The sequence below is a fragment of the Hippichthys cyanospilos genome, chromosome 11 (genome assembly GCF_059441005.1).
Source record: "Hippichthys cyanospilos isolate Australia breed blue-spotted pipefish chromosome 11, RoL_Hcya_1.0, whole genome shotgun sequence".
Taxonomy (NCBI): domain Eukaryota; kingdom Metazoa; phylum Chordata; class Actinopteri; order Syngnathiformes; family Syngnathidae; genus Hippichthys; species Hippichthys cyanospilos.
In genome coordinates, this window is record NC_142379.1 from 13,463,672 (window position 1) to 13,487,390 (window position 23,719).

Consider the following 23,719-nt stretch of genomic DNA (forward strand, 5'->3'; position numbering starts at 1 on the left):
AAACAGAATCAGCCGGGGAATTAAGGGCCCTTATCCAAAGAAAGCGACAGGTGTTGGCCTGAGCCTGCTGCACATGAGTTGCTCCTGCCTATTTGTTGACTCCTGATTTGTGTGCAACCCTACTGTATTCCCTCGTTATCCGCCCCTCGAACACAAGATTGTTTCGCAAGGCGTGCGCTTAAGTTAAAATTGTTTTTCCCCCCTAACGTATTATTGCAATCTTCTTTTCCCATTCGCGTGGAATCTTTCTTTCGGCATAATGAGCTTTGTCCTCCTTATGAATGTTTAGTGAAATCTATTATTATGCAAATAATGGCTACATGTGAGCGCTCGTGTACGCGTTGATAAAAGATGCGCACGGTGCTCTCGATAAACAAATAAAATGCACGTTTAGGCACGGAAATGCCACTGTTGCGCGTCATTCCGCAAGAAGCGTCAGTAAAACTCTACTACCCCAAATGAAGGAAGCGTCTCAGACCTTTGAAGTGGAATGGTTTTGGCACCTCGCCACCCCCAGATCCCAGCTCCACATCTTTAATGGTGCGGACTGGGAGCAGCTGTCCCGACCGGCTTTTGTTGGAGGGCTGGATGAGGGACTAGGCAGCCCCCTCTGTCTCCCGCCGCCTGGCTCCATCAAGGGGCCACTCATAACGGCCATAATGAAGGAGAATGGGCCATATGTACATCTTTGAAATCCCATTGAAGTTACAACATCACTGCCCAGAATACACTCAAGTCAGTGACAGCCCCGCATTATGTATGAGTTCCCCGAGTCTTTGTTTTTCCTTCCTTTCAATGCATCTACGTTTAATACACAATGTAGTGGATGATTTTTTTTTTAAACTGCAGTCACGTGAAAACAAAAAATATATACTAATTAGCAAATCATCGCACAAAGGCGGTGATGACAAAGAGGGGTGATGATAACCATAGTGGACAAGTTTTTGCAAAGCAGTTGTAGCTCAGTGACAAATGTGTTGCAAATTTAAATGTGTATGACTGTATTATTTGGGAATGTTTAAAAGTTTTAACTTAAAACCTAAATTAGGGTTCGGGTTAGAAGCGCCTTCAAATTCACACGTTATCTAAGCTTTAATCTTAGCTATTAACTCTTGAAAATGCACAGATCCAAATGATAAAGCGCCATCCACATAATAAAAATGTCATAAAATAACAAATGTGAAAAGCTGTGATCTGGTCAGAATGTGCCAACAATGTTGAGTCTTTATATACAGTTTTCATCAATATTTTTTGTTTACCAAATAATGTAATTATTTTTTTCTTATGTAATCTACTATTTGGGATTTCACTAACTAACAAATATAGGTTTTATTTAGATGGCGTTTCCAAGCTTTTGACTGAAAAAAAAATGGATGGATGGATATGAGGAAATGCTTTTTTGCAATTAATAGGAATATTTCCTAGTACAGTTTGTTTGGTGATTGGCTTATATCAGTATTGTGGATACCTTGCCTTTGCCAGCAATCAGCTAAGAAACAATCCAGCCCCCCCCCCCCCCCCCCCCCCCCCCCACACACACACACACACACACACACACACACACACAACTGTGCGCATAATTGACAGATTTTTTTTTTTTTTTCTTTTTACATAACAGCTGTATTGTCAGTCTTACAGATACTGTGTGGGCATACATTAACGGGCAAATGTTACACAGCTATTGATTGGTGGACTCTAGTTACGACATTTTTATGGCAATGCCATATAACTACAGTACTTCAGGGTCTTTTCCATCCATCCATCCATCCATCCAACCATCCATTTGGTATTTTCCAAATTTCATAAATCAATCATACAGAACTTGACTGTATTACAACTCTGTTGCACCAAGTGGTTTTGGTACATACAGAAACATCGAATAATATTTAGTGTTTCTCCTATACTGGATTGAAAATTGAATTGAGTAAATACTCTTTTACTGCACTTGAGATTTGCGCTGTGACATCATTGCAGAAAGTCAAAGATTGCTTTCTTCAGTTGAACAAATTGCAGTCAGGGGAACGGCTATAAATAATGCATTTATTATTATTAATATTAATGCAGCAAAAGGATCAGACAAACATCTATAAGCAATGCCAAGAAAGTGAAATACAGAAGGAAAGCGACACATAAGAGCAAATAAATAGCGTGTTAATACAATAAATACATGAAGGATTAATAAGAGCCTTCTACAATGCAGGCTACGAGAACTCAACTTCGGAAGGGAAGTACTGCGCAAAGGTCTTTATAAAATCATTGTAGCATACCTAAAATAATAACAACTGGAACAAAACTGCCCCACGTTTGTCTTATGAGCAGCATATCTATAAGATACATAACAGAGGTCGGCCTAACAACATGCTGATGGGATTCAAGGGTCACCAGGGCCGCCACATCCCCAGCATCTCCAGGTGGGAGCCGTTGAGCACAGCCCTCTCCTGACGCCCAGACACTGCAGACAAATTGCAGGTGGGCCGTTCCCTCTGCTCCCTCCTGGTAGATGCGCGCTGCGGTCGAGGGCTTGGACTGATCGGAGTTGGGACATCATTTCTGATAGTGCACTGGAGGGTGTTCTCTTCAGTGGACCTCGGTAGGGACCTGAGCAGGTGATTGAGCAGGCGGGAGCCAAGCGTTTTATCCATCCACTCACAAGTGAGGAGCATGTTGTGTACTTCATGCATACACTGGATGTAACCTGTACTGTATTTCTGCTGGGCTTCCAGAGGATCTGCAAGGGAGGGCGGCTGGTTAACATGAGTCATAGTGACCCCTGGTGGTGACTACTCAACCTACAGCATGTGTGGTCATCCGATCACGAAATCAGCATTTCAACTGATTTCGACAAATGCACTCTGCTTCCAAAAATTACCGTATGGAACAAAATTTCCGCAAGGGCCACTAACACACATGTCAAAAAAGAAAAAAATAGGCAAAGATTCTTACCACTGAGTTTATTAGTCTGGATATTCTGCAAGTGTTTCACTGTCATCTCGAGTATGTCGGCTTTTTCCAGTTTGGATTGCTGTAGAGAGACAGCAATGGATTTCATTTCTCATTTACCTGGTAGAAAGCTAAGACGTTTATAGTACTCACATCAAGTCTAAAGGCGTTGATCACGGTCTCTTTCAACTGATCTAAACAATTGTTTATCCTCTCGCGTCGTTTCCTCTCAATCAGAGGCTTCCGTATCTGTTTACATCAGGAAAAAATATACACCTCATTTAAAAGGCGGTCAAGATAGTAATAATGTGCAGCAAAGCAACAAGTGAGAGATTTTTCAGAGAAAAGGGGCAGGCGTATCCAACTGTAGATTACCTTCCTCTCCTCTTTAGCGCTGGCGTGTTTTCCTTCTGTGTGCGCCATGGATGAAGCAGTCATGATGCTGGAAGTCTCCTCTCTGAATCTCAGTGTGTCTCTAGGGCCCACGGCGCGCTACGTCCCTCCTATTTATACAAACACAATTAGCATGTGAATGCCCCAACTCTTTGGCTGTGGGATTTTCCCACACACACTCAAGACTGCCAGGTCACTGCCTCCATTCAACAGACTCACCCAGAGAACCAACCGGGCTGGAAGAGAGGGGGGGGGGGGGACGCATGAGCAACAGATGTCCAGCCTGAAACCACGCACTCCCTCGCAGGCCTCCACCCATGAAAAGTTGCAGTTTCCTGCTCTCTCAGAGATGCACAAAGGGTGTGCAGTTACCATGTATTTGCCCCGGGGAGCCCCTCGGCCATTCTTTGGGTAGGCTACGTTACACTACACCTGCAAAGAGGCCAGACCTCCACTCCCCAAGGCCGCTGACTGATGGAAACTAAATGTTGACAAATCGCCAGGGAACAAGGCAGCACACGTGCATGCGGACTGGGTGTGACACGGTGCATATTGTGCTGTTATCAAGTAAAATATTCGTATTCATCAGAATTTTCATTGATCGTTTGATTGGGTTTGCTCATTGACATTTTTTATATGACAAACAGTTGATACTCCAACCTCAAAGTTGTCCAGAATACATTTTGGGGTTATTCATTTACCAGAGCTTCTCAAATAGTGGGGCGGGCCCCTCTGGGGGGGGGGGGGGGGGGGGGGGGTGATGCCAGTGGGGTGCGGATGACCCCAGGGAAAATGATTTGTTTTTGTCATCTGAAGAGTTAATTGAAATTAAATAAAAAAAAAACTTTGATGGTCATTTTTTTCTGTTTTAGATTAATCTGTAACAAGTATAAATGCTGTAAGAACTAATCAACAGTTGTTGAAAGTTGATTTATATTGCTGTTTTCTTCTGTTGGGGGGGGGGGGGGGGGGCTTATTATATAACTGAGAAAAGGAATAACTCACACTCCAACCCAATTTGGGTATTATTTATTTGCAGATTGCACCGATATGTTATCCACTAGATGTTGCTAAATCTTAAATGTGTAAGATTTAGGCCGTTTTTGATTACGGACAGCAGGGGGTGCTGCAGGTGCTGCATTTACCATTGCCCATAGCTATAATAAACATGGCCGCCTCCGTAGAAGTGCCACCTCCCATGTCATATAATCTTATGATAACTAGAATATTTTTAAAACATATTGTTGGTCTTTAACAACACATTCATTTGCAAGTTTTTGAAATTTACAATCATTTAATTTATTCCTTCTTAATGGAAAATCTTATGCATTGTCCCTTTAAACAAACTGCCTTTGAATACATTTTTTTCCCCTGTAAAAGACAACTGTTAAACAACCCCACCAAATCTGACTGGTCGTTACAGGCATTTTCTCTTATCGTTTTTTCATAGAACCTAACTAACTTGATCAGGTGTGTTTTGAGGCAAAATAGTGTGCCAAACATATACAATTAATCCGGTGTTTCAACCCAGCTTTGGGAATGCAAAAAATTTGTATTTTTCCAAAAGGCCATTGACCAACGTCCATCTTTGTCTGTCTTTGTGCCGGTGAATTTACACATTTACACAAAGTAAATTGATCTAAGTGAATTGATTTATTTCTTTTTAATGGTTTATTAACTTTTATAGAATTGCTATAATGAACCTTTTAAATTTGACAGTTCAACCCAAAATTTGATGATTCATTTGGACCCAACTTTGTTAAAACAATTCATTTCTGGGTTGTTTTATGTTGGTACACAACCCATAAAGTTGAGTTGCTCCCAATTTGGGTTATTTAGAGCAGGGGTTCTCAAACCTTTTCAAGTCAATGACCCTTTTAAGAAAGCACATTTTCCAAGGAACCCCAATGCAAATGTTTGCGAAAAAACAAACAAACAATCATTTAAGCCAAACATAAGATGTCCTTTTATTCACCAACAGATTCCGAAGACAAGTATATTTGTTAATTTTCGGCTATACTGAAATTTAGAAAAAAAATAATTGCAAATTGCACTCCTCCTTATAACAAACCGGGTCAATTTCCCCCAAACAGGTTGCTGCCAATTGTTTAGTCAAAAACAGCATTATACAATAAAATATGGCTTTAAGCTTTGCTGGCTTTATTGCCTTGCTTAGCAAGCTACTGTAGACACAAAACACATTTTGAAAAAAAAATGTTTACATTTTTAAAACTATATTAAACTGGCTGAATTGATTGTTTCATTGAAGGGTCATGAATACTTTCGCAATTTAACATAAAACTAAATAAAATGAATCAAAATATGTATTTTTTTTATTTTTATTTTTTTATTAAAAACCCAAATCATTTCACGAACCAGTGCAGTCAGGCCACAGATCCCCGGGGAACCGCTGACCCCACTTTGAGAACCACTGTTTTAGAGTATAGGCTAAAAACAGTCAAAACAGGCACTGTCTGATGTGCTCAATGGTAACTTTGCCGGCTGCTTAGTTCAGACCACCTGGCTTTTTGAATGGCACACTCAGGGCACTCCAAGAAAAAAAAAAAGACTGCGGAGGCCCCATTCATTCTTGGACTTCATTTTTCAGGATTCAATTAATTTGGAATCCTACAGCAAAGGATGCCAAATGTAATTTTCCCTGGTGAGATAATTAAATTACTCCTTCATAATTAGGTTATTGCTGCAGTCTCCGGTTCTATTGAAATGGCCATAAAGTGACTCCGAAAGGATGAATCCGCAAATTACCTGCAGTGTGAAGTTTGGTGAATGAGGGATCAGCTGACTTATTGACCACCACTTTGTGCAGTCGAGTATGAAGCATCTGCTCTTAACCGTTTTGCTGAGCAGATGTCAGATTGACCACATGCCCGAGCATTTTTGGACCTTTGAAGAGGGCGGCCCGTGCACTGGAGCCACGCGACTGCCAGGCGAATGCTGGGTCGTGGGAACAGAAGACAGACAAAAGCTTGTATTCACGCAAACTTAATCAGCATGAAAAGAGTAATGACCCCAACAGAGGGTGGACATTAGGGCTGGAGAAGAGGAGGAGCCTCTGGCAAGGTGAACAGAACGAGCAGTCAGCTTAAGCTGCCACCCGGCCGCCCCAAATTGAACTAATTAACATGTTTTTTATTTATTTATATATATATATATATATATATATATATATATATATATATATATATATATATATATATATATATATATATATATATATATTTTTTTTTTGTTTTTTGTTTTTTTTTTTTTTAACCATAAAAACGTCATACTTAATTTTAGTCTTCTTAAATGTATTGAAGTGCACATTTAAAAGAAAACAGGCTGCGTCGTGAATAGTTGTTTGTGTAAGTGTGCTGGCGATCAATCTGGGGTAGACTGTCACCCAAAGAAAGCTGGAGCAACAATAAAGGCCAATGATGAATGGAAACAATTCAGCTCCAAATGTCAAAACTTGATGGATGATATATTACTCTGTCTTAAGTTGTGAATTTTGAAAATGATAAACACGCAGTATTTACTCAAATCAATGATTACATAGTATACATTTGTAAATATATAGTAAAGTTGTATTCAAATCATAATGGAAGTGTCATTTGACTTATTGGCTCTAATGAAGTCTGGCACTCTTGAAAACAAATAGACTGCCTTTCAGAAACAATTTGGGACTGTTGGTGGGCACTTGATTCCTTGATTTCAAGTCCAAAATTTGCATTGCAAACAGTGATATGAACATTTTGAGGGTGCTTTTAGGCCTTGGGATGTAGCTTAGCAGAAATGAATGGGTTCAAACCCTATTTCCTGCTAAGCATTTTCACAGCTGCTTGCTGTTGGGCAAAAAAACAAACAAACAAACAAACAAAAACAATAAAAAAACTGAGTGGGCTATCTCGTAAAACGTAAGGTGAGGTTTTCTTAACAACTTTATGCAGAGGGCAGGTTACAGGTTTGTCTGAAACAGAAAAAAAAATCCTTGGAGTGCATCAAAGTTCCTGAAATTTTGACCAACTGAACCATTTGTTGCTGCAAAAACAAATAAATAATAATATACGTAAATTGTTCTGTGACGTTAAGACAGGAGCACGAATATCTAAAACAATTTAACATGAAAACATAAAACATTGAGCTGATTAATCAATAATGTGATTTGCCCCCCAAAAATGTTGATAGCAATTTTAAAAGTTCATAATTTTCACAGGGATTTTGACAATGTTGTGCCACTGCACCACCTGATTCCATAGATGTGCAATTATACTTCACAACCCAAATTATGAGAGACCGTACTTGGGAAGCATGCGCCAAGCGAGTGATAAAGTGAGCAAATTCAAATGCAATTCACCATTGGTTTAAGTATATAATAGCATGGAACCTACAAAACTTGGGCAAATTACCCCGGGCTCCCACGGACATAAAGAAAATGAAAACACAACCGTTACCAAGCCAAGAAACATAACCGCCCCCACTTTGGTGGCACTCCCTATGTAATATAAATATCAATAACTATACCTACGAATATTTATATTAAAATAATATTTGCTGGATATAAAACATTTATTTACACTTTATTGAAATGTATATAGGGTTTTCAGAATGAACAACGGTCTAAATATTACGCATTGTCACTTTAGGAGTCGGACCCCTAGGAGAAAAAGGTTCCATTCCGAAGTGGTGTGCGCCCTGGCAAATCGATCGTACTGAGCGCGCCCTCTAGCGGATGTTGACCCACAATAACATGCATGGCATCAGACGGCCAGAGGGGGGCGTCAGAGACCGGAGACGGTGACAGCGGCGATTCTTGCTAATGTTACCAAGCGGACACAGTCAGCGGCGGGGGGGGACTGGCAAACGGAGGCTACACAACTATCTACAGTACTAACAAGGGGGGGACGAAGACTACGCAAAACAAAGCACTTTTTGTTCCAAGGGGGACCTGCGTTGCCTTTTACCGACGTGACGAATTGGGGGAAACGACTGAAAACGCCGTTCACGAGGTAATATGCAGCATTTCCACTGTTCCCAATTTACATTTGTGCAGATTGTGTTGTGCGACCACCAAACCGCCGAAGCCCTCAAGGTATGTCGCCGTAAACGTTTTAGGCTTCCTGACATTTGTCTTGATGACGTCGCGACTGTTTTAGCTCACCTTTGGCATGCCGTTGTTGATGTCAAGCATAGGCTCGATTGTGCAAGCTGTCTCCCGAAGCCTTTGCCAGGCCTGCCCATGCTAAGCTAGCCAGTCACCACCTTTACATTGTCGAACACACAGCGCGTGATCAACTACCATACAGCGAATTTTGACAGCTTGTCCTCGTTTAAACTACAGAGGAATAAACACGCTCAATGTTTGGAAGCAAGAGACTTGTCACAGCCAAGTATTCACTCCCACGCCAGCAGTTTGGTGAGCTGTGATTGAAGCGTAACAGGCCGCATTGCCTCGCAAATCGACGCTCCTTTCACTGCCAAATCGGTGCGTATGATGGGACACACACGCCTCGATGCCGGTTGTCTTTGCTACACATTGAGATTGCATGGTACCGGCTTGGCGCAAAGTTGGCAGGCTCTTGCCCATCACAAAGCAGGCATGGTTGAACACGGATGGGAGGTGCTCGGCGTCATCTCGCCAACTGCTAAACGGGCCCTTTAGCTTCCATTTTTTATTGTCCCCTGGTTCTAATAAACGTTGCCGGAGAGCACTACAAATCGAGCAAATCTCTCGCCATGATGCAATTCTTATTGGCATCTTTATAGGATAACATTTAAGATATAACACTCGTATTTCCCCACTCTTTTCTATGGATTGGTGTGAAACGTACAGTATCGGTAAATCAATACAGTTCAGATGTTATGATACACTCTGTGTGCAGTACTGTTTACACGTTGCAATTGTTGGTGTAAAACCTTTTGGCTCAAAAATGGGTGTACTGCCTTACTATAAAAATGTTTTCCTCATTTAAATAGGTTTGGATGGTAATGCTTGATCACCCCAACATGACAAGTAGCGCTCATTGCAGCTGCAGCTGATGGAACCTGCCATATGTGATTCCTTCCTATTTGCGTCACTGATACTCAGCAGGTCAGGAGTAGAAAGGCTGCCTGCCGGATACGTTAACAAGCATTAGTCGGGGTGACAGACGGATTTGGCCACCTGGCAAACTTGAGGTGTGTTTAGATTATTATCAATGTAACATTAAGTAAGCACCTCATGGCCAGTCATGTTGAAAGCACTGTTAGTCTGTATTGTAAATATGAATATTGATGTGTTGGCAGTTTAATTCATTGATCTTAACTAGTTTGATAGTGTTGGTGCAAGGCATTTGTGTGAAAACTACTTTCAAGTCCTAAGACAACAAAACAACATAACTTGGCATGTGATAAACAAAAATATGTCCTTAGTTCTCCATATTGTTAATTAAACTTCTTATATGATTCTTGCACACATTGCTTCATAGACAATTGGAAGAAGCTAGATGGGGTTCTGTGTTGTCATCAGGGACTACACATTTCTGGTTTCAGTGATGATCCAACCGCTACCTTAAGACTGCTGAGTCATGCTATGACGCACGTCGTAATATTTTTCAATGAGCCTGGGGTGAGCTATGTTGGCAATCTATTGGGCCCCTTAAGACATTTCAACAATGATATGGATTGCCATCTTGCTATTTGCTGAAAATGTTTGTAGTGAGTCTTGAGTAACTGGGTGGGTCAGAGGCCCTTGTAGATAAGAGACCTTGTTTGTACCTCAAGTTAAGCAGCGCTGGAGAGATAAGGTTGACACAGCTGTTTGTTACATGTCTCTGGTCACATTGGTTCAGGTTTGAGAGGTACCGCAGATATTGACACAATTAAGAGGGCTGAGAATTGCAATTGCATAATGGAATTCTCACAGTGTGATTACACTAAAGTGCTTTTCTAAAATGCATGGTTGATGAAAAACAATAGATATTCATGTTATTATTTTAACCGTGTGAGTATACCTCACATTGTTAATTTTACTGTTTCAAATTGAATTTATCAATACTACCATGCACACACAAATAGTAACAAAGGTGGATTCACATCTGAAATCACAACTACAGTCTCTGTCCACTGTCCACTCATTCTTGTAGTAGCAGGAAAACAGGGAGTTTGTTTTGAGGTCTAGATATGTCAACTTGAATTTATGAGTTGGACATACTTGTCAGTTTATCAACCAAGTTTCAAATATGGGTTTGGCATTAACACATTACTCGTACTCATTTAATTACAGTCATAGTCAAAAAGTGTTTTTATTCATTTCTTTATTTTTGTTAATTGTATGAATCTAATTTTTAATCAACTTTATGCTTTCTTTTTCCCGATTAGATCAATTTTTATACATTGGGCTTCTTGTGCTTTATTTAGTTGCTGGCGGTTGTAAAATAAAGGTCAATTACGCCCTTAAATGGACTCTGATTGTCTGCCATTATGTTTGGAATAAACTGATAGATGCCTCTTGTGGATGGGAGAGCAAATTCACAGATAGGAAGGAGGTAGACGCGAAAATGAAAGAGCTTGTGAAAATTGTCAGGCCAATGAATTTGTAAGGGGCTTGCTTACCTCACAGTCAGCTCAAATTTAGCCTAACACATAAATGCAAAGCACCCAGCTTTAACTGCAGCCTCAGCAAGTGATGGCAACAAAGACACTAATACTGTATGCCTTAGCAAAGACCTTTGCCACTAATACTGTATGCCTTAGCAAAGACCTTTGCCAAACCAAACCCGAAAACACCCTGTGTGTATTAGAGATCAAGGAGGGCTTTTGAACCACATTACTTGTTGTGCCTCTTGATACCCTAAGCAATTTTGAAATCACAGGTCAGTGCTGTTTTTATATTTGCCTTCAGGAACAGACATCTGCTGAATCATACAGATCGGGCTTTTGTTGGTCCCAGCATGAGACACAATTGTATTCTGTAGTCACACAAGAGCTGTATTTTAAAAAGTTGCACACATGTTCTGGTCTTAGGTTTGTAATACATTCAGTACATACTGCAGCCCTACATGGTGTTATTTTCTACTCTTACCATTTTTCTGCATCTGGACATGTCTGCTGTCACGTCTGCGTGGAATTATTTGAGTCAACTCTATGTATCATCTTTTCAAACACTTCACATGCTTCTGCAATGATCCTGTTCAAACTTGTTACCGTGGGCAGATTGCTGGTTAAATGCCATATAAAATGGCTTGATTTCATTATTTTGTTTCATCCGCAATTCACCCAGGTGGACCCGCGTGCTGCCCCAGTTTCCCGTGGTAACCCACCGCCATGCCGTTCCCCTTTGGCAAGTCCCACAAGTCGCCGACGGACATCGTCAAGAACCTCAAGGACAGCATGACGGTGCTTGAAAAGCATGACATCTCTGACAAAAAAGCTGAGAAGGTAGACTGAATCTCTCAAATTTGCTCCATACTTTACAGTTGGGTCAAAATACACTGACAACCCAAATAAATGAGTTGTTTTCATGGTTACTCATTTCAGTTGAGTCAAAAGGAAATTAACCTAATTTTGATTTTTTTTGTTTGTTTTTGTTTTGACTGGGGGGTTAATTTATTTATTGCACTACACTCTAAAAACTGCTTCATCAAAATAACCAAAATTGAGTCAAAGCTCGCCTTATTATTTATCCCACACTGTTGGCTAAAAAGGAACAACAACCAAATTTTAGTTTTTTTCATGGTTTATTCATTTTGAAAAATCTGGCTTAACCCCAAATTGGTATATTTTGTAAAGGAAAACATGTTTTGTCCAAAACAACCCTTTTTATATGTTTTATTCACATCACCCAATTTGGGCTTTAATTTACAACCCAAAAAGTTGAGTTGGACCCCTTTGACCAAAAAATGTTGTTGTTTTTTTTTTTTTTAACCCAACTGTTTCTAGAGTATACTTTATATTGTTGTGTTATACATGGATTATGACATAATAAATTCAATTTTCGCTCGAATGTTCATCTTCAGGCCACGGAAGAGGTGTCAAAAAGCCTGGTGGCCATGAAGGAAATTCTGTATGGGACTAATGAGAAAGAGCCTCAGACAGAAGCAGTGGCCCAACTTGCACAGGAGCTTTACAACAGTGGTTTGCTCAGCACGCTGATAGCTGACCTGCAGCTCATTGACTTTGAGGTAAAAGCTTATTGATGGAGACAAAACAAAGTACCTATTGATAGAAAAAGACTATAGATGTATTTGATTTAAATTACGCCATGGGACACTAAGGATCAATTGGACGCCACATAATTTTTCTTTCTTTCCTTGTTTCAAGTACAGTTTACTGATTGAGTTCTCAAAACTTTTGTTGGTAAAAATACTTGAGATCCAACAATGACGTCGGTAGTATCTTTAAACCTCTAAATTGTGTCATTCTTCCTCAAAGTCACATCCTTGAAATAGTTATTCTTCTATTTCAACTTTGTTTAAACCACAAATGTTAAAAGTGTGCAATACTGGTGATCGTGAGGGCTGACGTTATCAAAACAACCTTTTCTCTGCAAATATACCTCCTGTGACTGGATTTAAAGAATATAGTGTGAACAGATAAGTAACATTATAAAAACTATGGTGGAGTAACAAGACTGTAGATATGTACTCAATAGTTTACTGTTTAAACAATATACACACATACTGTGTACGTCTCATGGGCAAATCCACACATTGTGTTGGGGCATAGTAGTTAGCTGTTTGATTGAGCATTGCCATTTTGTGTTCCAATAAGTACCACTAGATGGCAGAAGCAACCTTAAAACATCAATATTGAGTGCGGATGCATGTTTTTGTGTTTGCGTGGCCCATTTCTTATAAAAATGAGAATTTGTGTGCATATGTCTTTAGAATGGAATGTTTAGTAATGTCACAGCATTGAGAAAACGTTAACAGTGACGCCTTATTCATGCGTGTGCTTAACAAAGGCCCGTGTAGCTGCCACGCGCCACACCAGAGCTGCTCACTGCTGTTCCCCTGACTCATAAACTCGTGTCATAAGCGGCTGTTTTGTGTGATCTGCCACTTCTTCTTTCGCACTCCCAAATACTTCCTACTGTTAGATTATTATGCATGAGAATTACACACCAAAACACAAGTATGGACGTGTGTGGCCAAGTTGTCATCTCGATTTTCTTTATTTACCTCACTTGGTTGTTGGTTTAGACATGTTCATGTGTTTGTTTCAAACACAGGGCAAGAAAGATGTAGCTCAGATCTTCAACAACATCTTGAGGCGTCAGATTGGCACGCGGACACCAACGGTGGAGTACCTTTGTACCCAGCAGAATATTCTCTTCATGTTACTAAAAGGGTACGAAACATTTTCAAAGGTGTGCTCAAATAAAGTAACATGGTGACAAATTCTTAAATCCTAATGGCAGAGATAAGGTAATGTTTCTTAAAAGTGACTCAAATGCCTGACAGATTTTAGTTGATCATTCTTTTGTTTGGGGGAAAAACAACCTGTTAAACAAAAAAACTTGCAAATGTAATCTGTTCCGTGTGTTGGTTTCATCAATACCAGCTCTACTGTGGGCCTGTTGTTGTACTGTGCAGGTACGAGTGTCCGGAGATTGCCCTCAATTGTGGAATCATGTTGAGGGAGTGCATCCGACATGAACCCCTGGCCAAAATCACACTGTGGTCGGAGCAGTTCTACGACTTTTTCCGATACGTGGAGATGTCTACGTTTGACATTGCATCGGATGCATTCGCCACTTTCAAAGTAAGGAGGCTGTGTTGGGAAGCCCAAGTACTGCTGCGCAACCACAAATATCTGAAAGTGTCCTGGAAATTTCCATTATTTTAACGTCCCACTGATGCATGAATTCACTATGCATACTTAAGAAGCTTTGCATTTCAAGGTCAACTTTTTGATCAGTTAACATAATTGTGTCCCATTCAGACACTGACTTTCACATATTGGAAAGCATAAGAAAATGTCTGTTCATTTATCATTGTTGATCATTTCCACCAGTACAGCTATCACACTGTAACCTAAATTTACAATTCAGGATATTGCATTCTTGTTAATGTACCTGTTTCAGAGAACACTGCAGTAGTTATTGTCACGAACAAGTCTAAATTTGATGTCAATTTGATTGTAGGACCTCCTCACAAGACACAAGCTACTGAGTGCTGAGTTTCTGGAGCAACATTATGACAGAGTAAGTCTTGCTAAGTTTGTCTCTAGTTGTGATTTTCGACAGTGATCCATCTGAAGTGTCGAATATTGATCCATGTACAGTGTCCATCAGTGAGGGAATAAATTATGTACATTTTCCTCTCAACTTTGAATCCTTTTAAAAGTTGAATAAATGATTTTTTTTTAGTCATAAATTATCTGTTTAGGCCTGCTTTAGAGCATTTTCTGTGAAACTATTCCTTGTCCCAATGAGATCAGCTTCTTTTGCGTTTCTTCTCTAGTTCTTTAGCGAATATGAGAAGTTACTCCACTCTGAAAACTACGTGACAAAAAGGCAGTCCCTCAAGGTAAAAGTGTGGTTTAGCATCTTCTCACGAGCACCATCTAGTGGTGAATTATTCCCATTGGCGGTGTGATAAATTGTCAGTGTCCATACTCTGACATTACAGCTCCTGGGAGAGTTGCTCCTTGACAGGCACAACTTCAGCATCATGACGAAATACATCAGCAAGCCCGAAAATCTGAAACTCATGATGAATTTGCTACGTGACAAGAGCCGCAACATCCAGTTTGAGGCGTTCCATGTTTTTAAGGTAACGTAAATTGGTAAAAAAAAAAAAAAAAAAAGAAAACACTTTTACAGGCAGTGCAATCCATTATGAAATCATTTGCTAAACGAAGCATTGTTATGATATATTTATTTACATAAAAAATAAACAACCACTTGACCAATGTGCTTTCCCGCCATCTGTGTCAGGTGTTTGTGGCCAACCCCAACAAAACGCAGCCCATCCTGGACATCTTATTGAAAAACCAGGCCAAGCTCATTGAGTTCCTCAGCAAGTTCCAGAACGACAGAACGGAGGATGAACAGTTTAATGATGAAAAGACCTACTTGGTCAAACAGATCCGGGACCTCAAGAGGCCCGCGCAGCAGGAGGCCTGAGGCAGGGTGCCAAGGACAACGAGGGAGGCGGGGCCACCATTTCTCGACGGCTTAACACCTGCTTAACGGACCCATCAGCTGCTGCGTTTCTGGTTTCGGAATAAAGTTTCCAGAGGCAAACTAAAAACAAGAACAACAAAGTACGCATTTCAAATCGTTCAAACCAGTGAAAATTTGTTTTTGTTTTTCCCAGTAGAAAAAGAAAACAAGAAACAGTAGACGCTGCTGCTTTGGTGCATCGCGAGGCACATACGGTCCGATAACACATTAGTCCATCTTAAACAAGTCAATGAACCACATGGTACACTTCCCACTTAAGACACACATAGGAATTCAAGATTTCAGTCGTACTGAAAATTTGTTACATGTGTAACCACCTTCGTGTACACATCCTGCAGGATTATGGCCTCAAGCCTTTGTGGTGGAAATGGTACGAGAAACAGGGTTGTTTGTTTGCTGCATGCCTTGAAAGGTGGCAGACGGGCGTCTGCACCTGATGGCGGCGCGGCCGTGGCCCGCCCAGTGTGGCTGCCGTGCCCAGTGGTCGGATTGTGACATGCCTTCATCCAACACCGTGTGTGGGGTGAACTCTCAAATGCCATGACAGACGGTAGTCTTCACCACCTGTGTGCTGTTTAATGACGCAGCACCGAAAAAAACTTGGGTGAAGAGGGAGAGGGTATAACTTTTGAATGCCCAAAAGTCCTCCCGGTGTTTTCATTGGCAGGGAGAAAATGTACATATGCCTTTTTTTTTTTTTTTTTTTTTTTTTTTTTTGCTTTGTAGATTTTTTTTTTGTTTAACCTTAAGATAGGAATATAATATGGGTATTTACCTCCCAACATAACGTTAATGGTAATCAAATGACTTTTTAAAGCTGAAGCGAGACATGTGTCTTGTTTTTACATTTCATTTTACTGCTGAAATGGTTGCTGGGTTTCTTATACGTAACTTAAAAGGACAGCTCCCAGTTAGCTACCTGACATATTAATCAAATATACAAAGAGGGAAAATGGAATAAGCCGAAAGGGATATGTTGTGTCTGGTTTGTCAGCATCTTGCTGCTTGAGTGGCTCTAACATGACTTCTGGAGAGAAAATGAAGGTCAAGATCTGTAGAGTTGTTGAAAATCAATTGCCTGCTTAGTAACTGCAAATTGGTAGCAAGGCCCCTTAGGGATCCCCACTATCTTACCAGTGATTTGTATTTGCCCCTTCGCTCTGATCTTATGGCTTGTTTTTTTTTTTTTTGGGGGGGGGGGGGGGGGGGGGCAGGGCTTTCTATGGTAAACCTAGCAAGGCATTGGTCGCTTTACTACTTTCGTGAATGGAATATAAATCCAGTACAATTATGAGTTACGCATTTGTGGCTAGGAGACTTTGGGAGTGATGGTTTGTCCCTTAGACAAATCTATGAACAGAATTGCAGTGAGTTGTCAGGGTCTACATTATGGGAACTATTTATGGATCATACAGGTAATAAATATCTATAGTGCAGACCGCAGCACTGCTCAGAGCCCAGCCCTTCCATGCACATTGAACATGCATGTTACTACACTGGCTGTGCATGATGCCGTACTAATGGTGTTGTACTGGAATTGTTTAACAACTTTGAAATGTCACAATGAACTCAGCTTGTATGCAGCTTTTGACACCAATTTCGGCATAAAACTTTTGGGTGCTTTCGGAAGTGTCAAAATCCTGAGCCTAATGAGAATAAAGAAAACGTTTGAAATAAAATGTTACAGTTGCCCTTTTGTCCCACCTACAACGAACACATACACACGTGTTTACAGTGGCTTGAAAAAGTATTCATGCCCCTTGAATTTTTCCACATTTTCTCATGTTCCGACCACATACAGAAATGTATTTTGAAGGCATTTTACGTGAAAGACCAACACAACGCCGTTCACAATTGTGAAGTAGAAGGAAAATTATTGCAAGTATAATTGAGAAGCACAGTCATAATGTAAGGATAGACCACTCAAATGATGGAGGGGCCCCACAAATCTTGTGACTGTGACCAGTTGATATGGATAAAATACATGCATACTTTATGCACAAATTACAATCGCTTAATCTTATACATTTTTCATCAGTATTAAAGGGTTTGAAGTAAACAACAAAGTAACGTGTTTTGTGTTTGTTTTTTTAGTACAAAGGCCTCCCTTGCATTAAGTTACCATTCAAGGGTCACGAAACTGCTGAACAGCAAGTGGCTGATGAATAGTTTTGCCCTGCAAAATAATAATAAAAAAAAATCGCCGATTTCCTGTTAACATTAAGTGCAAAATTCATTTAAAAACAAATCAGCCCCAAATTAAATAAAATTGCGACCCTAGTGGAGAAAAGAAGCTAAGAAAACGATGGATTGATGTGGTTCAATTCCATGTCTGCCATCTTGTGGTGAGTGACGGTATTCCAACTTAAAACTACTGCGCAGCAATAAAGTTAACTTCAATGCGGCATAAATATTGTTTGTGAGAGATAGGGGCCGACCTGTGAATTTTTTTAAAATTGAAAACGTATGGATTTTCATTTATCGTTTTATATTGATGGTGATAATGTTATTTGTCTAACAACAGATGTTTTAACTAAATGTTCTCCACGATCAAGCTGTTAAGAGTAATTGAATTGCCCATTGCCCATTGAAACGTGATCTCATACATACTGTGCAATGGGGAGGGGGAGGGGTAGGGGGGGGGGCACGGTGCCCTTTCAGAATGGAAAATGTGAGGAAAAAAACAGGCTACTTCCGGTAGAGTGAAGCAAACAGCGGTGAGAAGGTGGCCCGTCTGAAGGTTTTGTTTGTGGCCAGCTATTCAGCGCGATCTGCAGAGAAGAAACACAATTGACACAGAGATACACTAAAACATGGTGAAGATTACTTTTCAGCCTGTCGCCGGGCAGAAAGACGACAAACAAAATGATGTCGACAAGACCGAAATCCTCATTCCCCATCCGATGGTGAGTTCAAGCTCTCTTTTTTTTTTTAGTTTATTTTAACAATGTCAGCACTGCTGTCATGAATGTTTCTCGTGGTTGTTTTATTTGATGTGGTGTGAGTGTATATCGTGTGGCTGCACGCCAATGTGAAGCTTGACATGACACCGCATCGCCATTTGGTTGACTACAAAACCTGCCAGAGCTGCTGTGATGGCTTCCTCTTACAATGCGCTCTTTTAAGCCCCCCATTCATTTTAGTGGAAACCCAGCCGCGTTGTTTTTTTTTCCCGGAGGGGATCTCCCAAGGCCAATATTGTACAGTGATTTTGCAGTCTATGTATTTTTTATTTCTACATATTGTTTTCCGCCACGGCTTGCAAAGACTCCCCCCACCCCCACCAATCCACGTTTACAAATGTTCTTTACCTTAGGCAGGCTAGGTATGCGCCAGCTTTTGCTGACAAGATGGCAGATGCAGCTGCCTGCAGCATCATATTCAAGTGATACAGGAAGAATGAGCGGTGCGTTTAACAGCTCGCGATGTATATGCCCCAATCCCTGCGCACATCACGCTATCATTGCAAGGTGCCGATGGACACGGAATTGACTAAGTTCCGCGCTTTGTGTGCATTCCCGATTTGCGCTTTCAAGAAAGCAGCAGGAGGCAAATAGGCCTCGTTGGTGCGTCACGCTCTCAGCTGGTGTGAAATAAAAGCCTCCGTATCTGTGGGATGACAGAACACAAAGGCCTGCGTGGCACAGAATGTGTTCACACATTCACAGTTGTGTCCTTGTCCTCGCGCACTCAGTTTCCCCCCACCCCCCAATGTTCCCATTCAGAGTGTCAGACAGAGGAGGAACTGACGTGTAGGCACTGCACATCTTGTCAAAGAAAGGAAACTAAGCAATAAGTATTGAGAAAGGACAGAGTTACAAACCCACCTCCAAATTACACATTTTATGTATTTTTGCGACCTACCGGTAGTTATTTACTTAATTATTTGTATTTAGCTGTCTTCTTCATAGTACTCAAAGCAAACACTCAGAAGCACTGACTACTTATAGTGACACGCCGCCAACGAAGAATGAATGCATGTGGCGCTGACAGATGGGCTGTGAGACTGGAGGCGTCCATGCCGGATTCACACTATCTTGTCTCATCTTGGGTTTGTCTTTGCCAAGTGCTTGCATCACTTCCGGTGGCCCTTCGTCATTTGTAATGTTAGAAACTGCAAAAAAAAATAAAACATGAGCCAAATGTAGTTGCATTGGAAGAGCGTAATTGTCAGCAACACATCTTGCAGGGTACAATAATTACACCCCATATATGATATGTGTTAATGGTACCTATGTTTAAGATTAGGAGACTTGTAGAACATCACCCTAAAGAGGAAGACACCAACCCCAAATTTTTCTTCTGTTCTACTGTATGTGTCTCCACTGGTCTAAACACAGAATTCTGAAGAGCTCATTCACTCCTATTGATGAATATAGACGTCGATATTCCATTTTCACTGGGCTGGCAGTGAGTGTTAACTCATTTACTCACAGTGATAGCTATATCAATCAAAAATCCATTTTAACTGGGCTGGCAGTGAATGCGTTAATTTTGCATTTGTGGAATATGAATTAGGCAGCAATATCAACCCTTTTTTAAAATCCATAATTACTCTGGCATTCTTCAACTGGTGTGAATGAAATTGAGTGAGATGGAAAGTGTTTGAGACCTGCAAATGTTCTATTGGTCTAAATATGTGCGTTTCCCCAGGAGGAAGAAGATGAGCTTGTCCTTCCTTTGAGGCCTAAGAAGTCACCGCTCAATGGACTGTGCTGCCTGACCTTTGGCCTGGTGGTTTTCATGGCCGGTCTGGTTCTCTCCTCCATCTATGTGTACCGCTACTACTTTATACCTCACGTAAGCCAAAAAATTGATTTTTTTTTTTTTTTAAAATCTGTATAATTTCAATTTATGTTTTTTTTTGGCATATTTGCTTGAGAACAGGGCCCTGAGGAGAACTTGTTCCACTGCAAAGTGGTTTACGAGGACTCTATGTACGCACCGCTGCGTGGGCGACAGGAACTGGCAGAAAACGTTGGCATCTACTTGGCTGACAACTATGAGAAGATCAGTGTGCCTGTGCCTCATTTTGGAGGCAGCGATCCTGCTGACATCATCCACGATTTTCACAGAGTGAGCAAACATATTTGATTTGGACTTGTAAGTGCGTGAACGATGGGTGTTTTCATCTTGTTCAGTCTGCAGTTTATTCCTCCCATTTTGGCGCGTTTCCAAAATATTTCAAATTGTCATTTGTTTGCTTCATTTTTCATAATAATATAAATAATGTCTCTGTCCCATGTGGCCAGCCAAATGTATGAAGTAATATAAGAGGTCTGCTGCTAGTATGTTTAAAATACTGTCATACTTACAACCCTTTTATAAGCAGATATCTGAAATGAGCAGCTGTGTTTTGCAGGGACTTACCGCCTACCATGATATTGCTCTGGACAAGTGCTACGTGATTGAGCTCAACACCACCATTGTGATGCCCCCCCGCAACCTATGGGAGCTGCTTATCAATGTCAAGGTAATGAACTGAATTCTTTATTTTCTTTTCTTATTCTCTTTCAGATGCTGTCACAAAACATGTCTAGCAGGGTATTCAAAGTTTTTCTCAATCCTTGGATAAAAGCGACATATCAGGGAGATGGATATGGGTGGATATTGATATTTGTGTGATATTTTACTTAATAACAATAAATGGTCCATAATCACCCTAACCCTAACCCCAACCCTAACCCTAACCCTTGACAATGCCTAATATCTAGGCTCCTGTCTTTCATTCTAGTGGTTGGAATGTCAATGAATCAAAATAAAAAAATAAATCTGCCATTGTTATATATAAATACGTATAACCTTCACCAAAAAAAAGGAACATTTTAAAATGAGGTCACTTTAAACAGATACTAAAAGCACTGAACAAGAATAATATTCAGAGCCATTTTTGAATTCTCTGATCTTTTTGCCAAGTACAAAATGACCTTGTAAATATCATGTGGAATTCAAGCCGTTTGACATTTTTTCACACATTCACACTGTCTCTAAGCATCTCCTATTTTTTTGACAAGCGCAGTCTACTTTCTTTGACCAAATTATCGGTGCGTCCGGGTCGTGGCAACCATTTGTGCGCCGGCCAGCTTAAGGAGGCGTAACTCCGCCCCAAACACAGTAGACTAGACCTGCGCTGACACCAAATTGATGTTGCGCACGTTTTTTACACTGGGTGCACGGACACTAGTTTTTCAAATTAGGGTGATTAAAACGAATCAGACTGGTTTTGGATGTGTAGCGGCTGATACCCGAGGCTGCGGAATTGGCATCGTATCAAGCCATCCTCAGTTGCTATTAGACTCCACGAGACCCCGCCTCTCAAAGTCACATATCTACAAACTGTAACAAATGTTTTTTTTCCTTTTTGTGTGGGTTCAAATACATTTACAGTGTGTTTAAAATATGTCCATATTTTCTTAGATTTGTTTCTTTTCGTCATATGGCCTCTCTAGAGTGCCGATTTTCACCAATTTCCCGTTAAGCGAATTCACTCTCTCCTCGTTGTTTGTTTTGGCTTTTGTAGAAAGGAACATACTTGCCTCAGACTTACATCATTCATGAGGAGATGGTGGTGACTGGCAAAGTGCACAACATGCGCCAGCTGGGGCCCTTCATCTACCGGCTTTGCAATGGGAAGGACACATACCGCTTGAATCGCCGCGTCTCCCGCAGACGTAAGTAGCTTCAAGCTAGGCTATGGCGAAATTGCATCACTGGGATCTGAGCCCATTCGTGTTTCGCCGCTTTTCCCTCACAGGCATCAGCAAGCGAGAGGCTAAGGACTGCCACCGCATTCGTCACTTTGAGAATACGTTTGTGGTGGAGACAGTTATCTGTGATGAAGTGTGAGCAGGATGGTCACAGGTGTGTCACGACACCCCGCATCTAAGGCACATCCCAGTCACCTTCCCAGCTACTGTAGCACCCTGTGGATTTGATCATTATTGCACTTTACCGCTCATTTGACGTCGTGTCTTCTTCTCCATCCCCTGCTGATTTGGCCCCTTTTTTTCCCCACTGGCAAATGTTTGTCCCAACATATGATGCAATAATAAGCTGCAGGTTCTCTCACAGGATTTCCATGTAGCCAAGCCTTTTGGCCTCTGCGCTTCGGGAGTACTAGGATGGTTACTGTTGTTAGGAGAGATCAACTGTCTCCAAGTGTTGTCAAAGTGACCTTTTTTTCCTCCTTCTGCTGTGAAGGCCTTTTATCTGTGTGTTAAGTAACACGGTTGGCTGTACAAAACATGGAATTTTTCTTCTGGGCACATCTTGTCACTTCTCCATCTCTATGGGAAATATCAGCCTGCTACTACTGATGATTAGTTGCGTGCATTGTATTTTTGCTTCTGTCATTTTTTTACTTTGCTGGTAAAAATAAATCATATAACAAATAAGACATTGCCTGGCATTACTAGGCGAGGCTTTCACTGTTGAAGAGGTCAATAGCCATAACTTAGTTTAAATGCCCATCATTTTTCGATGTAATGTATTTAAAATTATGCATTTGTGAATCATTTAATAGTATACTGTACTGTATCTGTTTCTCCCTTGCATGCGTTTTCGCTCTTTGATAAACTGTTTTGTAAGACGTATAACGCCTTAGTCCAAACTCAGACTGGACTAATGTTAATACTAATATAACAGATGGGTGCATATTATTTGATGTTGGGTAAATACAACCAACTTTTATCTGTATATATTACCTGCCTATGAAATCTTGTCTGTGAATAAAGGTTAAAAAGACTGTCAGTCATTTATATATCATTGATCTAAATGTCAAACAACTGTTTTGGAATCATAAATCATAAAGAGCTCCATTATTTAATCTAGATGTTGTACAATTACAATTTTAATGTAGCCGATTTTAATCGCCAATTATTCTGGACACAGTCAATAATTAACGTGCGTGTATCGTCTTATGATCCCGTCATTGTCTCCTAACAAACACGGCAAGGGGGTTTAGTTGCATGATATGGTGCCGTTCTCTGATAGCAGAGACAGCCCTCGTCATCATGTAATCTTCCAGACAGTCCCATGTTTTTAACACTTGACCTCCTTACAGAGGTAAATGGTACTGCACAGCTGGCAGCTACTCACCAACACAACCCAGTGACTTCTCCAGAAAGCCTGCACCTGGTCATCTTGTATTTTGACAAATTCCATGCTAAGGCAAGGCAGCTTTTATTTGATTTATGTGGCACATTTAATTCACTGGGT

General features: G+C 40.7%; 3 protein-coding genes across 3 annotated transcripts; 2 read left to right on the top strand and 1 right to left on the bottom strand.

Moving 5' to 3' along the window:
• Nucleotides 1-2,026: 2,026 nt before the first annotated feature.
• On the bottom strand, nt 2,027-3,456 carry her8.2 (hairy-related 8.2). The gene is made up of 4 exons (XM_088428122.1): nt 3,316-3,456; nt 3,094-3,189; nt 2,944-3,022; nt 2,027-2,728 (listed from the first exon to the last, which is right to left on the bottom strand). The coding sequence occupies exons 1-4, from the start codon at nt 3,376-3,378 to the stop codon at nt 2,379-2,381; spliced, it is 588 nt and encodes a 195-aa protein (XP_088284248.1). The 5' UTR covers nt 3,379-3,456; the 3' UTR covers nt 2,027-2,378.
• A 4,719-nt stretch (nt 3,457-8,175) lies between these two features.
• On the top strand, nt 8,176-16,680 carry cab39 (calcium binding protein 39). The gene is made up of 9 exons (XM_088428121.1): nt 8,176-8,342; nt 11,594-11,751; nt 12,330-12,494; nt 13,544-13,662; nt 13,908-14,076; nt 14,459-14,518; nt 14,778-14,843; nt 14,946-15,089; nt 15,254-16,680. The coding sequence occupies exons 2-9, from the start codon at nt 11,638-11,640 to the stop codon at nt 15,440-15,442; spliced, it is 1,026 nt and encodes a 341-aa protein (XP_088284247.1). The 5' UTR covers nt 8,176-8,342; nt 11,594-11,637; the 3' UTR covers nt 15,443-16,680.
• A 1,502-nt stretch (nt 16,681-18,182) lies between these two features.
• Nucleotides 18,183-23,246, top strand: itm2ca (integral membrane protein 2Ca). Its single transcript, XM_088428345.1, has 6 exons — nt 18,183-18,408; nt 20,156-20,302; nt 20,390-20,578; nt 20,865-20,975; nt 22,023-22,173; nt 22,257-23,246. The coding sequence occupies exons 1-6, from the start codon at nt 18,316-18,318 to the stop codon at nt 22,346-22,348; spliced, it is 783 nt and encodes a 260-aa protein (XP_088284471.1). The 5' UTR covers nt 18,183-18,315; the 3' UTR covers nt 22,349-23,246.
• Nucleotides 23,247-23,719: the final 473 nt, after the last annotated feature.

Excerpts from the sequence above, each read along its gene's own strand:
- her8.2 (XM_088428122.1), bottom strand. The coding sequence starts at position 3,378 with ATGACTGCTTCATCCATGGCGCACACAGAAGGAAAACACGCCAGCGCT. Across the intron at positions 3,190-3,315 it reads GCGCTAAAGAGGAGAGGAAG|ATACGGAAGCCTCTGATTGA; the intron begins GTAATCTACAGT and ends TGATGTAAACAG. Across the intron at positions 2,729-2,943 it reads CCAGACTAATAAACTCAGTG|ATCCTCTGGAAGCCCAGCAG; the intron begins GTAAGAATCTTT and ends CCTCCCTTGCAG.
- cab39 (XM_088428121.1), top strand. The coding sequence starts at position 11,638 with ATGCCGTTCCCCTTTGGCAAGTCCCACAAGTCGCCGACGGACATCGTC. Across the intron at positions 11,752-12,329 it reads CTGACAAAAAAGCTGAGAAG|GCCACGGAAGAGGTGTCAAA; the intron begins GTAGACTGAATC and ends GTTCATCTTCAG. Across the intron at positions 14,844-14,945 it reads CAAAAAGGCAGTCCCTCAAG|CTCCTGGGAGAGTTGCTCCT; the intron begins GTAAAAGTGTGG and ends CTGACATTACAG.
- itm2ca (XM_088428345.1), top strand. The coding sequence starts at position 18,316 with ATGGTGAAGATTACTTTTCAGCCTGTCGCCGGGCAGAAAGACGACAAA. Across the intron at positions 20,579-20,864 it reads TCATCCACGATTTTCACAGA|GGACTTACCGCCTACCATGA; the intron begins GTGAGCAAACAT and ends TGTGTTTTGCAG. Across the intron at positions 22,174-22,256 it reads TCGCCGCGTCTCCCGCAGAC|GCATCAGCAAGCGAGAGGCT; the intron begins GTAAGTAGCTTC and ends TTTCCCTCACAG.